This window comes from Protopterus annectens, chromosome 4.part0 (genome assembly GCF_019279795.1).
Source record: "Protopterus annectens isolate FY-2018-M chromosome 4.part0, PAN1.0, whole genome shotgun sequence".
Taxonomy (NCBI): domain Eukaryota; kingdom Metazoa; phylum Chordata; order Ceratodontiformes; family Protopteridae; genus Protopterus; species Protopterus annectens.
This window is the reverse complement of record NC_056733.1, coordinates 402554180-402577511: the sequence shown is the minus strand read 5'-3', so window position 1 is coordinate 402577511 and position 23332 is coordinate 402554180. Positions and strand designations below refer to the sequence as shown.

The following is a 23332-nucleotide window of genomic DNA, read 5'->3' as shown; positions in this document are numbered from 1 at the left end:
TTGAATCCAGTTTGCTCAGTTCTTTTTCAATATAATCTAATTTTATTCCAGTATCTGGAGTTACCTGGATGTCACTCGAGCAACTTATCACCACTTTTGTGGAGCTGAACTGTCTTGCATAAGATTTTATAAATATATTTATAATCTGTTGTGTCTGAGAATAAATTTTAGAGTCTGCACACAGTTTATCAGTTTGTGCGTCTTTACTCCTTCCACATCTTATGTATCTATAAAAAGGTTTCCTATTATGCTCAATATCTTTATATAAATTTTCTTCAAATTTTTCTTGAACTTGTCTCACATTATGCTTATTCTGTTTGTCCAGCTTCTTTAGTTCAGTTTTCAAAGTTTTAGTTCAACCTGTCTTTCATTTCTTATATTTTTTGTATCTCACCTTAATCAGATATCTTGTTCTTATGGAAATATATCCCCCTGATGTTGTATGCCTAGATTCTGATGTTAAACATTTTTTGATTTTTTTTTGCACTCAATTTCTCTCTCAAAACTTTCCACATTCTATCTGCAGTTTTTCCGCTGAACACCTCACTCTAGTTAGTTTTACATAGTGACTATTTTGCTTCCATATAATCTGTAATTAACCTTCTGTGCATTGGCTTAGATTGCAGTTTGGCAGAATTCTCTAGCAACAAGTTAACCTTTAGAACCCCAACATCACTGCACATCAAAAATAATTGACTTGTCCTCCTTTCCCTGTCATAGAGGTCAGGCCTTAAAGTCTGTAAGCTCCTGGGTCACACACCGCTACCTGACTATGGGAGTAGCACTAACTTGTCCTCCTTTTAGTCATCATGAATCTCATTATTGTTATCTGATGTATTGACAATCTCTGGATATAAATGTGGAATAACATCTGCCAGGTTCTTTAAAACCCTGTCGTTATGCAGAATGTCTCTGCACCTTGTCTGTCATTTAACTTCCTAAGTTTCCTTTCTACAGCTTTCCTTGGAACTTGTCTGTGTATCCCGTTCCCACTCCCAAGCTAAAAAGCAGCAAGTGTATGAAAATATTGGTTGCCTCCTCAATCACCGACCAGCATTTGTATAAAATAATTTTATTGTGAGCGCTTCCGAAGGGATCTGTGTCCCAACGTCATCAGACAAAGATTCAACTATTCAAATACACCTTATATATACCTTAATTAAATGATCCATTATTCAATTAATCAATCATTATGCAAATACACTACAAAAATCCATTAAAGGTGTGTTGGATGACTTGTTTTTGGAAGGTTCCATAGACATGTTCCAGTACTTGTCAATGTCAGCTCCTAGAATCCCGACAATATTTGGCACTCCAAAATGACATAAAGGCCTTTCGGATCCACCATTTAGACCCATTGTGGATGGAAGAGGCTCCGTAACATACGCATGTGCCAAACTCATAGATAATATATTGAAACCTATGATTAGTGATGAGCCACAGATATGTCGGGATTCTTGGAGCTTTTTGGCAAGCATCAATAAACTTGAATACAGTGATAATTTTATTTATTTTTTTGACTATTGATATCAAAGATTTGTACACGGTCATCCCGCAGACCACAGGGATAGCATGGACAAGGGAGTTTATGCTCTAATAAAAGGCTGAAGATAACAAGGTTTACCTGGTTGAGACGTTGCTTGATTTGGTTTTATCAAATAACTATTTTATGTTTAATAAGGAAATCTTTTTACAAAATTCTGGGGTGGCAATGGGTTCACCCTGTGGTGCAAGATTTGCCAATAGTGTCATGGCACATTGGGAATGAAATTTCTTATTTAACAGTAATATGTTTCAGGAGAATGTCCTATGGTACACTAGATACCAGGATGATATGTGCCTTATATGGAAGAGGGAGGCAGAACTTATACACAATTTTGTAACAAGCATCACAGCTAAGACAGATTTCCTTGAATTCACATACAATGTAGATATAGATTACATTACATATTTAGATGTGAAGGTAACTAAAGATATGGTTATGCGACAATATAAGGCTTCCATTTACAGAAAACCTACTTATTCTAATGCATTTTTGCACTTTTCAAGCAATCACCCTTACCACCGGAAGAAGACCGTTGTTAAGGGCCAGTTGGTAAGGGCAGCAAGAATGGTCTCAGATTACACGGATTTTTATGAAGAATGTAAAACATTGAAATCCATGTTTCTGAGAAGAGGCAATCCTGATAGACACTTGATTGACATCACCCTTGAGGTGAAGGTAAAGAGGGAGTCAGGGCACTTTAAGCCACTTCTCTCAGGCAATGTCTATAATAATATATTAGTATTTTGGTTCAAAATGACACACAGAGTGAGGAACCATTAAGAAGAATGGAGAATCAGTACTTGAATTTTATGTTCACCTTCTCCTTAGACTTTATGAGAATTAGAGAAATTCTTAATAAGAACTGGGCAATTATATTAGAGGACCAAATGATTAGCAAAACATTGAACAAAGAGCAAATAAATCCAAAAATAATGTAGCTATAGAAGCAGACATTGCAGTCTTTATTAAAACAAACCAATGTATACTTCACAAAAAAGCAATACTTGTTTTCTGGCTGAAATACTAGTTGATTAAAATGGCTATTAGAGTACATCACATCATGTAGTTAAAAGGACCAATAAAACAAGTAATTGCACTGATGCAAATGTATAGCTTTCTTCTTTCTTACCTTTTAACATGCTTCACATGATTATTCTCCCAATGGTTTGTTTCTAGTGGCCTGCATTCTGCATTAGTTACACTACACATATCCTGACTCCAGTGTTACTCACATTAACTATATCCTGACTCCACTGTTACTCACATTAACTATATCCTGACTCCAATCGTACTCACATTAACTATATCCTGACTCGAGTGTTACTCACATTAACTATATCCTGACTCCATTGTTACTCACATTAACTATATCCTGACTCCATTGTTACTCACATTAACTATATCCTGACTCCACTGTTACTCACATTAACTATATCCTGACTCCAATCGTACTCACATTAACTATATCCTGACTCCAGTGTTACTCACATTAACTATATCCTGACTCCAATGTTACTCACATTAACTATATCCTGACTCCAATGTTACTCACATTAACTATATCCTGACTCCAGTGTTACTCACATTAACTATATCCTGACTCCAATCTTACTCACATTAACTATATCCTGACTGTAATCTTACTCACATTAACTCCCTTTAATAATCCCCAACTGCATATGCAGTATTCACTTCTCATTTTTCTTGTGTCTCTTATATAGTTCTCTCTTTTCTGATATATTGCAATGTCTCTAACCTTTCCAGTGGTTGTCATTCTGCCTCAGTCACAGGTTCATAGGTGACTCTGTGCTAACAACCATGAGGTGCTTTTTAAGCCTAGCCATGCATCACAAATATATCTGACAAATTTTGGTACTCTAAGGTTATTTTAAGGGGTATTTGTGGTCAAGCATTTGCAGGCTGCCTCTGTCCATTAGAGACAAATCGGGTCAAGGTTGTATTTCTGATTCCCTTTCCACTGTCCAAGATATTTTTGAATTTGGTTAGAAAGGAACTCTACTTCACATGGAAGTATTATAGATGGGAATTGTGTACTTCTGTGCAAGAATGTCAACTGAAAATTGGGTGATGTAGCAACAGTGAAACTAAAAATCATATAAATATTTTCCCAATGCAAAGAAAAGCTTCTTGCCATAAAGCAGTTTCAGTCTCCCACTCTCTATGCATTTGTAACCAGCTCTGTAGCATCTTTCGGTAAATATGGGCAATCCTAGGATATTATAATCTTTCTTTCATAATTTACTGCATTGTCTGATCCTTGTTAACCCATTCTAATTGTTTCCAGTTTTAGTCACAAGCAAAATGTATTGATCTGGCGAAGTTAAAATCAGCAACTTCAAGATTTTGTTTGCTTTTAATAACCAATTTTTGGGTCACTTTCCTTCAATTGCCTGTCAATCATCAGTACATTCCTAGACTAACATACCATTCATTCTGCATTAGTTGGGGCGAAAGTCAAACTGTAGGGGAGATATTGCAGATCACTGACAGGGTGGTTCATGATATTTCTTCTCTTTTCTGTCTATGCCGTATCATTCACACACACACACACACACACACACACACACACACACACACACACTTGGCATATCACTGGGAAAGGGATGTGCATTGGACTAACTGAGTGAAATCTGCTCACTTTCACAAGGAGACTTCACTTTGGGAATCCCTGCTCCTCTACCAAAGCACACGAGGTTGTACCCCTAGTCTTGAGCAGGGCAATCATACCTCTGTAGTGTGCTTCCAAGTGCTGACACCATCTGTTCCAGGAGGAGTAAACAGGCCAGACCCCTTCAGTCCTTCCCCTCAGTGCTGTGGCTACTCCTTGAACCCCGGTCACATGGGCTTCAGTCAGGACTTCATCCTTCTGTGCCATGAAACCAATTTTTAATAGCCATCTTTAACAACATCTTTGAAAAGGTATAATAGCCAGCACACCTTATAATTAACAGATAACTATGAAGAATAATAAAGAAAGAAAATTATTGCAACATGCTAAAGAAAAAAAGATCATATCCTATTTATTATGCTTGATGCTCAGTGAGGTGAAACTCCAGCGTACAGAAGACATGCAAGTTTTCCTTCTGTCACCACAAAAATTATGATACCACCTTTCTGTGCAAATAGATCTAAACTAGACCTTCACATTTGCTGAATTAACAATAGTCTATCTTCAGGACACTAAACCAAAACTGATATGGAAATATTTTGCAGTGACAGATGTCTGTTTTGTTGATCCTTTGCTAGTGCATTAATGGGGAATGTTTTAGTGCACAACAGAAGGGTAAACATTTCTGAGCGACAGTCAAAATCATATAAGAATGGGAGGCAACACAATAAGCATAAATTAATTAAAAAATTAATAGAAAGAGGCACACTCTGTCTATAATTTTTTTTTTGCATTTCTGAAACCAATTCTCACATCTATGGAGTTGCCTGACAATCCTAGATCGTGCGACAATGATTGGCACTGTCCATCTTATAGTAGCACTTGGCTGAGACAATTCTGAGATTACATTTGTGCAGTTTTGTTCCAAAATTGTAAGTCATCCTCTTCTGCTGCCTTGCCCATCTGCAGCTCACTTGCTCACCTTTTGCTTACCTTTTGTGTTACTGGTATTAGTGAAAAGGGTAAAATTGAATTTCCTGTGTCTTGCACAGTTTTTATAGTATGAATTTTCATGTCTGACACATGTTCACATCACTTTTTTAAATTCCTGCTTCTGTAGTTCTCCATGTTCCCCATTGTAGACTGCTTGCTTTTCTCCCTAGCTGTAATACTTCATAAGATAGCTGTGCTCATTTTCAGCTCATGAACATGTAAATGCCAGGTCTATATTGAATGATCGAACTTTCAAAAGTTCGACTATCTTATGGTCGACATCATATGATCGAATTTTTGAAAGTTCAAATGTTTTAACGTAGATTTCCATACAGCAGGGAGTGGGAAGATTTCCCTTTTCTGCACTGTAGTGCGATCCCGGAGTTGGTATATTTAAAGAGCGGGGGGGTGCAGGGTGGCTTGTCCCCCCACTTAAAGCATTCAGGTAGGTTATTTGTGTAATTTATTTATTTTTTTTATTAGATTTTCAAACTTTTAAATGTTTGATCATTTGGTGTCGACCATATGATACTGGAACTTTTGAATGTTCGATTACCTAATATAGACCTGTAAATGCCTTGTATGTTTTGAGAAGTTATTTTCTTTTGCAGAATGTATTAATAGTGTGGGGGCAGGGCTGATGCAGGAGTAAAACAGTACAAAGAGGATCCAAATGTTTTTGGCTTGTTTGTTATCCACATAGGTGGGCTAGTCTGAAGACCATTTTCAGCCATCAGTCTGCTCACAAAGCACAAATATTACATAAAAATAAATAAATAAAAATAAATGTTGTACAAAGTGAGGCAGTTATGATTTATATAGCATAAAATAATGGATATATATTGAGCCATTTTAATAATGATGTATAAAACGGTAAAACAATTCATGAAGTGTATACACAAAACCAAAACGCAGAGCTGCTGTTAGTCGAGGTAGGATACTCACGCTAAAACATAGAAGTAAAATTCAATCCAAAGAAAAGCGTGACTTTCCAATAAGCAATAAAATGAAAGTAGAAAATCAGACAAATAAATCCATGTAAGTTAGCAAATTGTTTATTCCAAAACGAGTAAGCGCTTTCGCCAAAGGCTTCTTCAGACTCTTAATACAAACTAAAACCTTAAACATCACTTTTAAAACTAACAAAAGCTTGTGATAGGATCTCTATAATCACATGTTTACTTCATTTAAAGGTACAGAGACCCATTAATCTCCATTCCAGAAATGTTATCCTGTTAAACTGAGTGAAATACTAGTATACTCAAAATATGAACTAAGTACTTCGTGATAAAAAACATATAAAACATATTTATGCCCAAACACACATTATAATACTCTAAACAGTCGAGTATGTCTCTGAACATTGTCAAATTTGCTTATAATCTCATAGTACGTATAGAAATCTCGTGCTATATTGTCAAGTGTACCAGTATAAATCAAACATGCTCGCCTGACTTGGTCAGCGTTTCCCAAGCAGCTTGTAAAGCACCTATTGACAAAGTGTGTCTGTAAGCGTTTCCGTATTTCACTGAGAATTCCTAATACCCAGCGTAAACTCATACCAAAGGCGACAATTTACAGGAGTTCAAAAGCTAATGTCACAATACTTAGGCTATTTCTGTATAAATCAAATGTTAAAAACAATTATAAACTTGCTGTATCTCTATAGTGTTCAAAACATCTTTAAAACTTACAGTGCAACGGAACATTCCTAGCGCATTGCATTCGGCTGAATCTTAAATATAAATCAAAATAATAGCACTGCTGTGCGTACTTACGTATCATAGCGTTAATTAACATATAAGCGATCTCTCTATTTAAAAAAGCCGATTAGGCTTGCAATAGACAAAAACAGATGACAGAGCATAACATTAACTGTCCGCTAGGTCATGCTAAGACCCCCTCAGTCAGCATTCATACACAAAGACTATATAAACTACACGATGTACACATAATTTACAGAACTGTGATTTAAAGGCTGCTTCAACATTAAACGGGGCATCAAAACATCCGTATGCAAAAAGGAGAATGTCCTACTAGTCAACATGACTCTCGTACAACCGCAATGATGGAAATAAGCAGTACTGACTACTTTGCGTACTTACGTAGCATAGCGTACATTAAAATATAAACAATCTCTCTAGTTAAAAAAGCCGATTAGGCTTGCAATAGACAGAAACAGATGACAGAGCATAACATTAACTGTCCGCTAGTTCATGCTAAGATCACCTCAGTCAGCATTCATAAACAAAGACATAGAAACTACAGGATGTACACATACTTAACAGAACTGTGATTTAAAAACTGCTTCAACATTAAACGGAGCATCAAACCCTCCGTGTACAAAAAGGAAAATGTCCTACTAGTTAACATGACTCTCGTATAAACCGCAATAATGGTAATATGCAGTATTGACCCATGCAACCATGAAAGTACAGTAGATATTTGATTACTTGCATTTTACAATCTTTATCACCCTAATAACAAAAGTAAAATATAAACATTATAAAACAGTCATAGTCTTATCCGGTGCATGAAAGAAATATAAATGGGGGAAAGTGGTAGCTATTTCTAGGACATTTATATTGGTAACCCAGAGTTGCCCCCTAAGGTGTCTTGCATTAGTTATTCAGTAAAACAAACAGGACATAATACCTTTCAATGCTAAATGTGAGCACATAAAAACTCATTTTTTGTGAAATGTATTTATAAGTTTAAAAGTGTCCACAGTATATCTGAGTCTTTGTATATAAATTAACTTAACTACAACAGGATCATACAGTTGTAGGCAAAATGTACCTAAGAGATATATAATTTAGAAACAATTGTTTAAAAGTGTCACAGTATAACTAAGTCTCTAAAATAAATTGTCTACAACAAGGTCATACAGCTGTAGGCAAAATGTACCTAAGAGATATATAGTTTAGAAACAATTGGTGGGGGAACTCTTTACCTGCGTAACCTTCTACTTTTTAGAAATGGCTTTAATTGAACTTTGTCATTAAGGCCTGGTGGTTTATCGGACCTTAATCTAATAATCCATCTTGTTTCTTGTTCTAATGTTCTGTTAATTAAGTCACCTCCTCTAAATCCTTCGAAAACACTCTGAATGGCACAGAATTTAAAGTTATGACTGCTACCAGTTGATCTTTTATGTCTAGCCAATGCATTAGTTTCAGTACCTACTCTGAGATGGTACGTGTGTTCCCTAATCCTCTCCTTGAATGATCTATTTGTTTTCCCTATGTAGTAACTATTACATCCTAGACAGTTCGCCATGTATATTACATTTTTGCTCTCACAGTTAGTATTAGTGTTAAAATTATAAATACGTCCTGTGGTAGGATGCTCAAAGCTTGTTTCTTTATTAATATAGGTACATTGATTGCAATGACCGCATGGTACAGTATTTCTATTTACTGTCGACCTGTTAACTTGTGGATGTCTTGGTCTACATAGGATATTCTTCAAATTGGGAAGGTTTTTATAAGCTATGTATGGTGTGGGGCCAGCTACCTCACTAACGTCTTTATCTGAATTCAGAATATCCCAGTGTTTCTTCATAAGATTTTTCACTTGCAGGTTCATTTTACTAAAAGTGAGGTTGACTCTAACCTCATTACTAATGGAAGTTGAACTATTTGTAATTTCTTCTTGTGCCATAAAATATGGTTTCGCAGTACTAGTTCTTAAGGTCTCTACTGTGTTAATAGTATCTAAGATTTCTTTTTCATTATATCCTCTTTCCAGAAATCTCCCCTTCATGTCCTCTATTCCTGTTACATAAGTTTCTTGTTGTGGATTCAGTCTGGATACCCTCATAAATTGTCCTTTAAGGACATTATGAAATACATGGTCAGGGTGCATACTTTGTCTGTGTAATATGTTATTTCTTTGACATTCCTTCCTATAAATTGTTGTGTTAATCATACCATTGGTCATTCTGATTACTTCCACGTCCAAAAACGGAAGATTGCTAACTGAAAAGTTTGCAGTAAATTTTAAGAAGTCAGTAGTATTATCCAAGTAGGAAACAAAACTTAAAAGGGAGGATTCATCTCCAAGCCATATAAAAAAGAGGTCGTCCACGAAACGACAGTACATTGCTGCATGTTCTATAAAGGATGGATTATTGTAAAGATAAACATCTTCCCATCTGGCCATGACTAGGTTGGCGTAGCTATTTGCACAGGATGTGCCCATAGCCACGCCATCCTTCTGTAAATAAATGACTTCTTCAAATGCAAAGACATTATTGGTTAATATCGTCTCTAATAACAAAGCCACAAGGTCAATCTTTTTATCAGTGAAGTCTGAATGTGTTTTCAAATATTCAGTAATAAGTCTTATTCCTATGTCATTAGGAATCACTGTGAACAAGCTAACCACATCTAGTGTCACAAAAAAATAGTGTTGCTTAGTGTCCAATAATTGAGTTTGAGAATATAGATCTAAAAGAAATTGCTTACTATCTTTCAAGATCTTCTTATTAGCATTGACTAACGGTCTAAGTACACTTTCTAGGTAAATAGATAAGGGTTCTGTTACCCACCCTTGACCTGCAACAATAGGTCTGAACGGTGGGTCTCTATTGTTCTTATGGACTTTAGGAAGTCCCTGTATGATCGGTAAAGTAGGATTGTTCACCTTTAGGTATCCATATAGCTCTTGTGTTATGTCATGTGAAAGTACCAAGTCGTCTAGGGTATTGTATACACTAAAGACCATGCTGTTTAAATTAACTTTAGTTAGTTTCGTGTAAGTAGTTGTATCATCAAGCATCTGAAACATTTTGTTGGCATAATATGTATAGTCCATGATGACAATAGGTCCACCTTTATCTGCTGGTCTTATTACAATGGACCTGTCATTTCTTAATGAATTCAAAGCTTGCCTTTGTTTATAGTTTAAGTTACGTCCATGTTTGGGAGGCTTATTCTCTTGATAACTTCTATATATTTCATCTTCCACCACATTCCCAAATACCTCTATAGTTGGATTCAATTGAGGTACATATGTACTGTTTGGACGATGTTTGTTCATAACTTGGCTACTATTCAAATGACCAAAATCCAACCTTAATTGTAAATTCCGAACATACATTTTTGCTTCTATAATTGTATCTACTAGATCGTTAGGTTTTGTAGGAATAAAACCCAAGCCTTTACTTAAGACCTGTTTTTCATATTCATTCAGTACCCTATCAGATAAATTCATGATTAACGATTTTGTCTCCCCCACATTTTCTTGATTGTGGGGCCTAGCTGTTCCTGTTCGTCTACCGAGCCTTTCCTCTTCTGTCTCCCCCTGCTTGTGGACCTTCTTTTGTCCAAAAAATGGTTCTGAGCTATGGGGAGGGGGGCCGGACATCTATTTGGATTAAAGATGACACTGTTTGATTTTGGTCTCACTACTGCTGCCCCAGATCTCTGTACTTCGGTAATGCATCCTGTCAAACTCTCACCTAACTCACTTTGGTCCTCTCTCCCATTACTTTGTATCTGTGGGGGTGTGGGGCTGTGATTCTCTGTGTCTATATGGTTGGATCCTGTCAACTGTGGGTCAGGTTCTATGCTATTTCCAGTAGTTGGAACATCAGATCCATCACTCTGTTTATTATATGAGGTCAGTTTGTTGGACAATCTATTCTCTGTGTTAATATTTTGTGGGTGCCTAACTGGTTTGTTAACAGGTGTGGTTAAGGTAGTATTCCTAAAACTTTTATCTGTTGCACCTGATGGCCTCTGAGATACATTTGAATCAGAATTGAAGTGTAAGTTTGGTGCCGTGTCCCTAGGCCAAGTGAACACATTATTGTTTCTAAAATCTCGTAAATCCCTAGTAATTTTCACTTTTTTCTGGTCTAACATCCGTTTCTCTAAAAATAGTACATCCTCTATAACTTTTCTTAATTTACTCATACATACTTCGTTATCAATATATTTACATTCAAATTCTTTAAATAAATTGTTAACAGTCAGTCTCAGTCTCTCCTCTTCAGGCAGATGAAACTCAATTAAGAGTTTCATATAACTAAAACTCAACTCAAGGTTGAGTTGCTGCCAACGATATAAAAGATCTGGTAATGAAGTACCAGAGGTGGGCATCTTCAGTACTCTTAGCCCACGAGGTATGATTTGCTTATTTAAACAAACTTCAAAATAATGTCTCTGAACTTGTAGTTTGATTAATTTAGTAAACACAGTCTCTAATTCATGTAAGTCTTTGGAAATATCCAAATTAGTCATACCAAGCTGAATATCGGTTCCTCCATCTACAACTGGATTAAAGTCCATGAGTAGGTTTGTACTTCCAGAGACACATGTTTTAAATCTGTCCAGGACACTTGAAGTAGGTTCGAACACTCTCGGTACATATGGCAATTCAATGTTCACACTACTTTCATTCGCCATCCTCACTCTCTGCAGCTCTGACAACAATAAGAAGTAAATACACAAAACCAAAACGCAGAGCTGCTGTTAGTCGAGGTAGGATACTCACGCTAAAACATAGAAGTAAAATTCAATCCAAAGAAAAGCGTGACTTTCCAATAAGCAATAAAATGAAAGTAGAAAATCAGACAAATAAATCCATGTAAGTTAGCAAATTGTTTATTCCAAAACGAGTAAGCGCTTTCGCCAAAGGCTTCTTCAGACTCTTAATACAAACTAAAACCTTAAACATCACTTTTAAAACTAACAAAAGCTTGTGATAGGATCTCTATAATCACATGTTTACTTCATTTAAAGGTACAGAGACCCATTAATCTCCATTCCAGAAATGTTATCCTGTTAAACTGAGTGAAGTACTAGTATATTCAAAATATGAACTAAGTACTTCGTGATAAAAAACATATAAAACATATTTGTGCCCAAACACACATTATATAATACTCTAAACATTCTAGTATATCTCTGAGCATTGTCAAATTTGTTTATAATCTCATAGTGCTTATCAAAAACTCGTACTATATTGTCAAGCATACCAGTATATATCAAACATACTCGCCAGACTTGGTCAGCGTTTCCCAAGCAGCTTGTAAAGCACCTATTGACAAAGTGTGACTATGTGCATTTCCGTAATTCACTGAGAATTTCCAATACCCAGCGTAAACTCGTACAAAAGGAGACAATTTACAGGAGTTCAAATGCTTGTGTCACAATAGCTAGACTTTTTACATATGAACCAAATGTTAAAAACAATTACAAAATTGCTGTATCTCTGTAATATTCAAAACATCTTTTAAAACTTACAGTGCTACGGAACATTCCTAACGCATTGCGTCTGGTTGAATCTTAAATATAAAGAATAAGAGCACTGCTGTGCGTACTTACGTAGCATAGTGTTCATTTAAAAAATATAAGCGATTTCTCTATTTAAAAAAGCCAATTAGGCTTGCAATAGACAAAAACAGATGACAGAGCATAACATTAACTGTCCGCTAGTTCATGCTAAGACCCCCTCAGTCAGCATTCATATACAAAGACAATATAAACTACACGATGTACACATAATTTACAAAACTGTGATTTAAAGGCTGCTTCAACATTAAACGGGGCATCAAAACATCCGTGTGCAAAAAGGAGAATGTCCTACTAGTCAACATGACTCTCGTACAACCGCAATGATGGAAATAAGCAGTACTGACTATTGTGCGTACCTACGTAGCATAGCGTTCATTAAAATACAAGCGATCTCTCTAGTTAAAAAAGCCGATTAGGCTTGCAATAGACAGAAACAGGTGACAGAGCATAACATTAACTGTCCGCTAGTTCATGCTAAGATCACCTTAGTCAGCATTCATAAACAAAGACATAGAAACTACAGGATGTACACATACTTAACAGAACTGTGATTTAAAAACTGCTTCAACATTAAACGGAGCATCAAACCATCCGTGTACAAAGAGGAAAATGTCCTACTAGTTAACATGACTCTCGTATAAACCGCAATGTTGGTAATATGCAGTACTGACCCATGCAACCATGAAAGTACAGTAAATATTTGATTACTTGCATTTTACAATCTTTATAACCTTAGTAACAAAAGTAAAATATAAATATTAAAAAACAGTCATAGTCTTATCCGGTAGTGCAATCCTGGAGTTGGTATATTTAAAGAGCGGGGGGTGCAGGGTGGCTTGTCCCCCCACTTAAAGCATTCAGGTAGGTTATTTGTGTAATTTATTTTTTTTTTTTATTAGATTTTCAAACTTTTAAAAGTTCGTTCATTTGGTGTCGACCATATGATACTGGAACTTTTGAATGTTTGATTACCTAATATAGACCCGTAAATGCCTTGCATGTTTTGAGAAGTTATTTTCTTTTGCAGAATGTATTAATAGTGTGGGGGCAGGGCTGATGCAGGAGTAAAACAGTACAAAGAGGATCCAGATTTTTTTGGCTTGTTTGTTATCCACATAGGTGGGCTAGTCGTAAGACCATTTTCAGCCATCAGTGTGCTCACAAAGCACAAATATTACATAAAAATAAATAAATAAAAATAAATGTTGTACAAAGTGAGGCAGTTATGATTTATATAGCATAAAATAATGGATATATATTGAGCCATTTTAATAATGATGTATAAAACGGTAAAACAATTCATGAAGTGTCATGAGAAGGTCTTGTATGTGGGCAATATGGTTAAGCAAGTAGGCATTGCAGATAGAAACTAGGATTCAAAAAGGAATAAAGAGTATAACAAACACCCAAACATTCTAAAGGTGGTTAAAAGAGTTTATATATCATTGCAGTTATCTATTATCTCTCTAACAGTCACGTTTACAGGTGAATGTTAGGTGTCTACAAGTCTGCCTCAAGGATGCATGGTACATGATTTAATCCTAGCCCTACTAGATGAACTCAGAGGCCCACCACCAAAATTCACAGAAGATGACTGGAGCAATTGGCATCCACATAAATTCTCAATGGTGTCTTTCAAGAGAAGGATCATATGGACCAACTGCTTTAGGTATCATCTGTGGTTCATACTATTCTCTACACAGAAAAATACAGACCACAGGTTGCATGCAGTATCAGGGCTAGCCACTTGCAGTATAGGAATTGGCTCTAGGTGATTTGGTCATGTCAGCTTATCACTAAAAGGGGCTTGGGCATTTGTCCATGTTAAGGAGGTTGAGCACATGAAGTACTCCAATCTACATCAGGTAACAATCCTAATGGTGGATGCTAAAAGGTATCTACTTTGCCGTTTTGTCCAGTGTGTGCCCCCCAAGCCGGTGTACAGTTATTCAGTCTGGCTTACATGGTAGCAGCTGGACAAAAAGCTAATCAAATTGTCAAAGTGAACTAAGGACTAATACGCTGAAAAGAGGTTCACTGACAGGATGCAGCTTGGAAGTGACTGACAAAATGGTGCAGAGACTGGATATCCTGCATGTCCATGAGTCAAGGTAATAGGACAGACCAGCAAAGTTTCTTTGTATGAGGTCCAGAGTCTACTTGTGAAGATGAGGACTAGAAATGGTGAGGGAACTGTGGTGAGATGGAGTCTTCTGATGATAGATAGGGATGTCAGAATCAATAATAGAGACATGGCAATCAGGGTCTATTGTTAATATAAAGCAGCCTTTACAATCTCTGCCTGTACTCTACAGCAGGGCTTTGATGATGACATAAAGAGGTAATTCAGGCAGCAATTTCCATGATTATTCAAAAGTAGGACAAAATGGATTGTTCCTGATAACTGGTGACCTGAATGCTCATATCTGGACAGGTAGAACAGAATATAAGGATTACCTGTGTCCATGCAGCTGTGATGAGATGAATAATGAAGGAAAGGCTATTTTAGACTCCTCCCTGGCAAATTGTTTAATGGTGACCAATGCATGGTTGATCAAGACGATCACAATATCACTTATAAAACTGATTAGCCAGAGTGAAAATCATGGATGTTATCTTAGTAAAGACAAGACAATGGGGGCAAATTAAAGATTGCAAAGTCATCAAAGCCATCCCTAGTGAAATGGTTGACTCCCTCCCCCAATCATTAATGGCTGTTGGCCACAATCAGCTGCAGGCAGTGATCAGCGAATACTCTGAAGTCAAATAAGATTAAGTGAAGGCCTAGATGTTGACTGTAGTGAAAGTGAAGGTTCAAAGAAATACTCGTGACCTTAGTACCTCAGGGTGAAGAGAAAATTTAAGGAGCAAAAGAAGGGCAGAATATCAGAAAAGCATGCATGAAAATTGGAAGTCTGATGTGGAAACAGCTGTGAAAAGAAGGCACATAAACCAATGGTGGAATGCAGAAGTCCAGAAGGGTTACCAAAATGTAGTAATGCAGGAAGAAGTGGGAGATAGAAAAGGTGGACCAGGATAAGGATCATTGGATGCCTAATGGAGAAGCTGGCTAAAGGAGCAGTCCAAATGGTAAAGAACAAGGCATTTGAGAATCTGTAGTATCTTCTAGAAAATGACTCAACAGGTGGTTCAGACTACCTCTGTGAGGTTGCACGGTAGTAATGAAGAACATAGTTGGTAGAAGTAATTCGAAAGGAATCCTAGCAGCAATGTACTTACCAGTCCAAAGGACATTAAGGCAGATGGAAGGAGTACTTCAAGAGGTTTCTGGAATGCCTTACAGATGATGTACATCTACATGCATATGACAAAAGAGGAAGGAGAACCTACCCTAGTTGAATTATGAAGTCCTCTAAGGAAATGAGGTCAGACCAAGAAGCAGGCTGAGATGATGTTGAGGCAGATATGATCAAGATGTTGAGTAAATTAGGGGAAAATGGCTCCTGAGGGTGTTTATAATGGTATGGAAATAGGCAAGCTTGTCCCAGATGACTGGAAATTAAGCATCTTATTCCAGTGTACAAGAACAAAGGCAATTTTTACAGCTGTTTACAGCACAGATATCAAACACCTGTCACATTGCATGGATGGGCAGGACAGGCTGGTCGATAAATAAATGCACATTGTAGCAGAAGGTAATGTGGGAGATGGGCAGTTCAGATTCAAATAAGCATGTAGTACCACTGGCCATATATTTGCATTGAGACAAAGCCCACTGTGCATTCCTAGACATGGAGAAGCCATCTAAAATGTCCCAAGAAAGATATGGGCATTTCTGTTTTGTTTTGAAACCTTGGACATATTGGTAGAATTTGTACAGACTATGTACAAGGACCTAATGTCATAAGAACAAACAATGTTTAGACTCACAAGTAGATTCTCAGAGGGAGTGGTCATACATCAGGGTTCAGATTTTAGGCTGATTAAGTTTATAGTGGGGATGTTCTACATCAGTAAATAGTTTGGAGGAGGCAGATCACAAAAGCTGCTGCATCAATTAATGTTGCACTAGAAGCAGACTCTGGTTAATAACGTCATCAAATGATAGGGGAATGGAATGCAACTCCAGTGGCTCATGGGATCAAACAGAATACAGACAAGTCAATGATCATGACAAGAAATAGTAGAAATTAGAAGCCCAGAATTGAGATAGAAGTGAAAATATGGAACAGGCAAATAGTTTATAGTTAGAGAGAAGGGAAATCTGACTGAGGAAGCCACGACTGGAATTGGTGGTTCTGCAGACAACTTGCACAGTGCCAGAGGCAGTTTTGTGACAGACAAATGCCAAATAAGTTGAAAAGTAAGGAGCAAAAAATAGTGGTTTGATCAGTGCTCCTGTATTGTAGAGAAACCAGAGCAGTTAAGCCATAGCAGCTGAGCAAGCTTGAAATCATGGAGAATGAAGTACTTGGCATGGGTTTCAGGATGCTCATTGTGGGGCAGATTTAAGATTATATTTGGGAGAAAGAGAAAGAAGGTAAGAGGAGATGAAGACATCCAACCAAAAGGTGCATTAATTGTATGAGAGTAGACCTATGACAGTCCATCATGATTCTAAATGCAGGCAGGTAGTGACAGTTGACATGAATTGCTGGCCTATGTTAAAATGGGGGAAGAAGAGAACTGCTGCTGCTGCTAATGATGACAATTCTGACTAAAATTTTTTTATTAACATCCAGCTAATTCCTGATATCCTTTAGAAGGTGATTGCAGGTGATATTTTTCATGATGCTTTCTATGTGCCTCTAACTGACAGCTAGACATTTGAGGCTCAAAGATGACTCTTGCAGTTTAACAGGAATGTTAATCAAGGTGTAAGAGCTTAATGGTGAGTGAAGGTAGCAAGCATGGCTGCCATTGCAGTACCTGGTGTTCTTTATGACCCAATAAGGATAGTAAACTGCAGATCATGTTTATGATGATTGCAGGACACCTGTGTTACACAGGGAACTCAGAGCTACAACGGGAAGGATGTACTCTAATTTAGTGATAAGAAGATAAATTCTTATTGATTTCCAGCATTGAAACTAAAGAGACTTGATACCTTATAAAAATATTTCAGCTAAGGACATGTTCTTCACCTGTCTTCAAATGAGAGTTAAGCTCAGTGAAAAAAAGACTTTCATCTATTTATGTTGACTTAGAAAGCTTTGAAGTTTGTGTGATTAAACAAGTGTACTCTAAGGCATATTTCATTTTTATCAGTTCTCATTTCATCTGTTGTGTCACTGTTCATTTTAATGTAACCAGTGCAGGGACTGTTAAAACATCCCTGTATGAATAGTTAGAGTGGACGTATCTTGTCTGAAGAGCACTGGCTTATTTTTGTATATTGTAACCTGAAACTACTGAAGTTTCAGAGTCTTGATAAGCAGCAAACAGTACTGGCCTCATTATTCATATCTGAACCATTACAGCTGTAATATAAACTGTGTCTGATAAGGAGGCACTGAATTTAACTAAAGTTTTTATTTATTTATTTTATTTTTTCAGAAGCTTGATCTTCACCAGATCCAAGTATTTTAAATTTACTAATTAGAACAGGATAGTTAACTACATGAAATCCTCTTCAGTTAAAAGAGAAAATACTTGTGAATAAACTCTTCTTGCAATTAGTAATAAATGAGTTGGTAACAGTCACCCAGTGTGCTATCCCTATTTCTAAACCGATGTACCTGTGAAAAAAACATTATCAACGAAGCACTGACTCAGACTATCCTCCCATAGGATCATAGGATCAGGATCAGGATCATAGGAAGTTACTACGCTATTGGCCCTGAGGCCCTTATAAGCCTAGCAAAGTGTTTAGACAAATCAGCACCCAAATCCCTGTCCAGCAGGGACACAGGTCAAATCCCAGGGGTGTATTTTCTGTTTCCCATCCAGTTATCCAGGTTGCGCTTGAAAAGGGATAATGAGGTACTCTGCTTGACATGGAGAGTGAGTCTATTCCATAGATGGGGAATCTGTGGAACACAAATCTGTCCTGCCAACGAGTCCTATTGATGTCACAGACCAGGTTGAGGTCGCACATGCGGGTTACTTGAGTGGAGCCAGACTTACAGATATGCAGCAGTCCCATCAAGGTGGAGTCTAAGATTGCTTTATATGCCTGGCAGAGGTCACCTCTGAGGTGTCTGTATGAAACTGAGTAGAGGGACAGGACTTTTAAGCTATCTGTGTAAGGTAGATGTTTGAGGCCCTGGATTCTTCTGGTGAGGAATCTCTATGGTCTCTCCGGCTGCTGCTTTAGTTTAGTAATATATCATCAGTCCTTTGGTGCTATTGGGAAGAATACCATGGGCAGCAGGTAGAGAACAGCATGCTTGAAAGGATGCAGTGGGGTCCCCATGACTGTGTGACATGAGTGTGGTTGAAGGTGTGTGTGGGGGGGGTTTGCTATAACAGGACCAGAAGCCTTAAGTAAGGTGGGCAAGTTGGAGACCACTAGGAGCATAAAGCAGTTTGGAGTTCGTCGAGTAGTTCCTGCATTTTATTAAATCGTAAGTGGGGTGGTCAGTTGATGATGATGTTTCTTTGACCTGACTGTCTGTGATCAACAGAGGTTGAGCTGTTGGCTGTGGGAATATTAAAATTTGTAAAAAAGGTAAACGTTTATTTAGATATTTAATCTTCTACCAGAAGAGTTTGGGGTGGGCTCCCAATAACTGTTGTCTGTGTCTAAGATAAACCAGTTAAGCCGCATTTCATGTTAAATTTTGTGCTTTGCAAAACAGTGGTAGTTGCCATAGGTATCTTGAACATTTTTCTTGTAGAAAACAGACATCATCTTTCTCAAATGTTCAATGAGACCAGATGTTAAAAGTGGATGCTTCTTGTCCTTCAGTCTTCATAACCTGCAAGAAAACACTGTATCCAGTTGTAATATGAAAAGATCAAGGAATAAATCAAATATTGGTGTTGAATTTCAGCTCTTTAAAGCTGACCACTGGCTAAATTACCATGTTTAGTTAATAAGGAAGCTATCTTCCTATCAGCAAAGGATTTTCGTGGGGCAAAAACAGGATTGTCCTTTGGTCTTTTAAAAGATCAGAAAGCAAATGCATTACTGTGACCAGTCAATGCAATGAGCACAATGGTCAGACCGGGATCTCATCACAACTTCAGTGCATGAACCACGTTATTACAAATGAGATGATGCAGACTTCTTTGCAGGTTGTATATAGCGCTTAGCCAGCAGTGTTAGTAGCCAACAGAATGTTGGCATATAACCTGGGAGATAGACTCCAAAAACAAAGAATTTATACTTTGTCCTTGCCAGAGAACAGTTTGACTACTATGAGCAGCTCTGGAGACTAAAGATGGAGAAAGAAAGACATCAGACTTCTGGAAAAAGTCCAGAACAAAAGGCTCCAAGGATGCATGTTATTTGGGGAAATAATGTGGTAATAGACTAGCACAGCTGGAATTCTTCTCACTAGATACTAGAGGAGGTACAGAACTACAATAGGGGTGGACCAGTTTATGTCACGGATATGTGAAGGAGTTGGGAATAAGGATATATGAGAGAGGAAGGGGCACCAAATAAGAATGTCCAACCAGTCTATGGATCCAGTAAGTGGGCTTGCAGCGGGGGTGGTAGAAAGGAAATCTTCAGAGACATTCAAGAGGGCACTGAGAAGGGGGATAAGGGGGTTGAAGAGTAAGACTGAGATAGATGATTACTGAATAAACTTAAAGGGCAGACTAAAATCTGCCGTTGCCCTGCTCTTAAATTATATATAACCAGTGGTCAGCTATTTTTTTACAAATATTTGCATCCATTTGCTAACTGAAAGTCACTGCATAGTATCCTTTATTATAGGTTCTAGCCTCAACATCTTGTCAATACAGGGTAACACTGTTGGCTTAAAATGAGCTAAATACTTTATTCTTTCATTGTGTTATTGTGTTGTGGATACAGTCATAGTTTATAACCTTAAAATTTCTTGTTATTAAAGGTTGCGAATATTAAGAAATAGCTTCAATATATTTATTAATTTTGTTTGTTTTATAAATTCATTTAAGATATTCTAATCTACTTTTTTTAAATAATTGAGATAATATTAAGTTTATTTAGACTGGAATGCTATCCAACATAGTTGTTCTTTGTACTTGACCACCTAGCAAATAAAAACATCAAGTATTTTGGCATTCTACAGTAAGATTTGAGCAATGAATGAAATATCAAAGTAATATGTCTGACATATGTGAAGCAGAATTGTCCTTTGAAACATGCTTACTCGTATATCTGTGGCTTGATCATTTTTTTCTGTGAGGGCCATGTTTTTAAATCTTAAAGAATTATTCAGGTTTTGGTATGCACTCATGCACGTTGTGCTGTGGAAGGTTTGTTACGCCTGAAGTTTTTCAAAATGTGACAGGGAGCAGTTCAAACTTTTTAGGTTTGATTTTATATCATTCTAAAGTGCCTTTTTTTGTTTTTTGTTTTACTTTGTTTAATAAATGATTGAACGAGTCACATATTTCTTTATACTTCATGTGACCAACACATCTCTTTTCCTAGTGGACTATTTCTTTTAAAGCAACATATTCTGTTTTATTAAAATTATTCATTACTATCTTATTGTTCCAAAGACTAGTCTTCTGAGGTACAGAAAAGTAAGCAATTTTTTCCGACAGAGTTATAATTAAGCATATGTTTTGCATAACGTGGTGTCACTGCCAGAGTTACATGCTGAGAAGCCTGGATGTCATTTTGGTACATAACTGTCTTTGTTTGTTTTGATAGTAACCTATAATTAGTGAAGCAGTGCTGTGTGCAAATAAAAAGACAATTTAAAAAATAGCCATGTGGCAAAATGACCATTGCACTATGTAAATGTATAATGAGCCTATTAACCCTCAAACTAATTTATTTTTTCTTCCAGACAATTTTTGGCACTTGAGGAACATCAAGGTCTCTGACCTGAATTCAAATATTTTTTAAGCTTTTCTTACCTAAAAGAAATATCTGTAACTACAGATGACATAATTTATTGTTATACATACTTAACATATGGAGTTAACATTAAATTTCATGTATGTTTAATTCATGCTTTGCCTCCCTTATAGGGATGATGGCGCTCTCCATGAAATTCTGCAAGTGGATGTTAAAGTTGAAGACATCAGCACTTTAAACAACACTCATTCGATAAGTTGGCAAGTGGAGTACACTGGTCAGGGCATCGAAGGCAGTGTGGTCACCTCAGAGATCTTTGTAAGCCAGTCAAAACCTGTTGGGATTGTTCCTATTGCAATGGTAAGACAGTAAATATATAACTGCTACGCACCTGTACCAGTCTAACTTTAGACATCTTAATCCATAGACCCCAGTCCCATCTTCACGTTATTTATTAATTTTTTTAAGTTTTTCAGCATTGTACAGATCTGTATGGATCCATTGTAACTGGGACAGAAAAAGGCCATGGCTGTGACTTTAAGTAGGGTGCAGCTTTCATACCTGTACTTCACAATATAGTATCTAACATGCAATTAGCAAAAAAAAAAAAAAAAACTGTGAATAATGAAAAACATGCAGATACATGATGTATCTGTCAACAAACCGGTATTTTAGGAGATATGTATATATATATATATATATATATATATATATATATATATATATATATATATATATATATATATATGACATCATAGAGTCTCATGTATTTGGTGGCATTTATCTTATGCTCTATGGTTCCCAGACAATCTAATCTATTTTTCATTCATTATCTTTACAAAAATCAATTAGGTTATTTTTTTCTCAAGCAGTCTGAGATATTTTTCATTCACTGTCTTTAGCAAAATTAAGTTTTGTATCTTAAAGTACATGTAGCATGTGTTGCGAATCAAAGTTCACTTTTATCAGATTGCTAACTGCATCTATATATCCATATTTTAGTTTTTAGAGTGATACTTATTTTTTCCTGTGCCATTTTACATAATGTGTACGCGGAAAATATAGTTGTGTCTGCTCCCCAAATGTACGAATCAGATTTGTAGAAGTCTAATGACATCATCCTTGGTATACATATGATGCAGCTTGTTTACATGAATGGTGTTTGCATGTAAGCATGTTTCAAGTGGTTCACTATATTGTGTAATGTGTGTTTCTTATGAAGTATGGTGCTCAATTTGTGTAAAAGTGGAATGGATGAAGTGATTGGTAAGGCACGAGTACAGGAAATGCAAGAATTGCCATTCCGTTCCTTTTTGGGGATGAACACAAATGTTCGAATAGGATTTTAGGGTTTCATGTCAGATGATCGAGTTTTCTGAAACTCGAACTTATACTGTTGAGACCATATGGCCAACTTTCAGAAAACTTAAAGCATTTGTATGGAGATCACAGTACAGTGGGGACTGAGGAATTTACCCTGTTCCCCAGTGTAGTGCGATCTTGGAGTTGGCATTTATAATTTGCAATGGGCATGGGGGGTGCAGCTTGTCCCCCTGGAGAAATGTAGATTTTTGTTTTGTTTCATCTGAGTTTGCAGAAAGTTGAACACGTGGTCTCAACCATATGATGATCAAGTTTCCAAAAAGTTGATTATCTGACATAAGCCCGAATTCTAGTGCAGTGTTTGGGCACAATCATCACATGGAGATAAGTAGGTAGCTTTATCTCCTGTGGGGATATTTTTGTGTATGATGGTATTTGACAAATGCATAATGTTTTCAGTGAATTAGTAATAGATTGTATTAGTGTGTTATGTCTTTTGCTCATGTTGGAATGTTCATGGATTCATTTTGTCTGAACGGGTACTGATGTCTCAGAAATACACAGATTAGGGAAATCGGTTTCTGCAAAGATATGTGTCATATTTCACCTCT

The 23332-nt window shown here is 36.8% G+C and overlaps 1 protein-coding gene across 1 annotated transcript in view; it reads left to right on the top strand.

Moving 5' to 3' along the window:
- Nucleotides 1-23332, top strand: part of LOC122799352 (transmembrane protein 132B-like) — a 2948958-nt gene that overhangs the window by 1889684 nt on the left and 1035942 nt on the right. The window contains exon 4 of the mRNA XM_044068346.1: nucleotides 21572-21758. Coding sequence (XP_043924281.1) covers nucleotides 21572-21758 — 187 coding nt within the window. The remainder of the gene's footprint in view (nucleotides 1-21571; nucleotides 21759-23332) is intronic.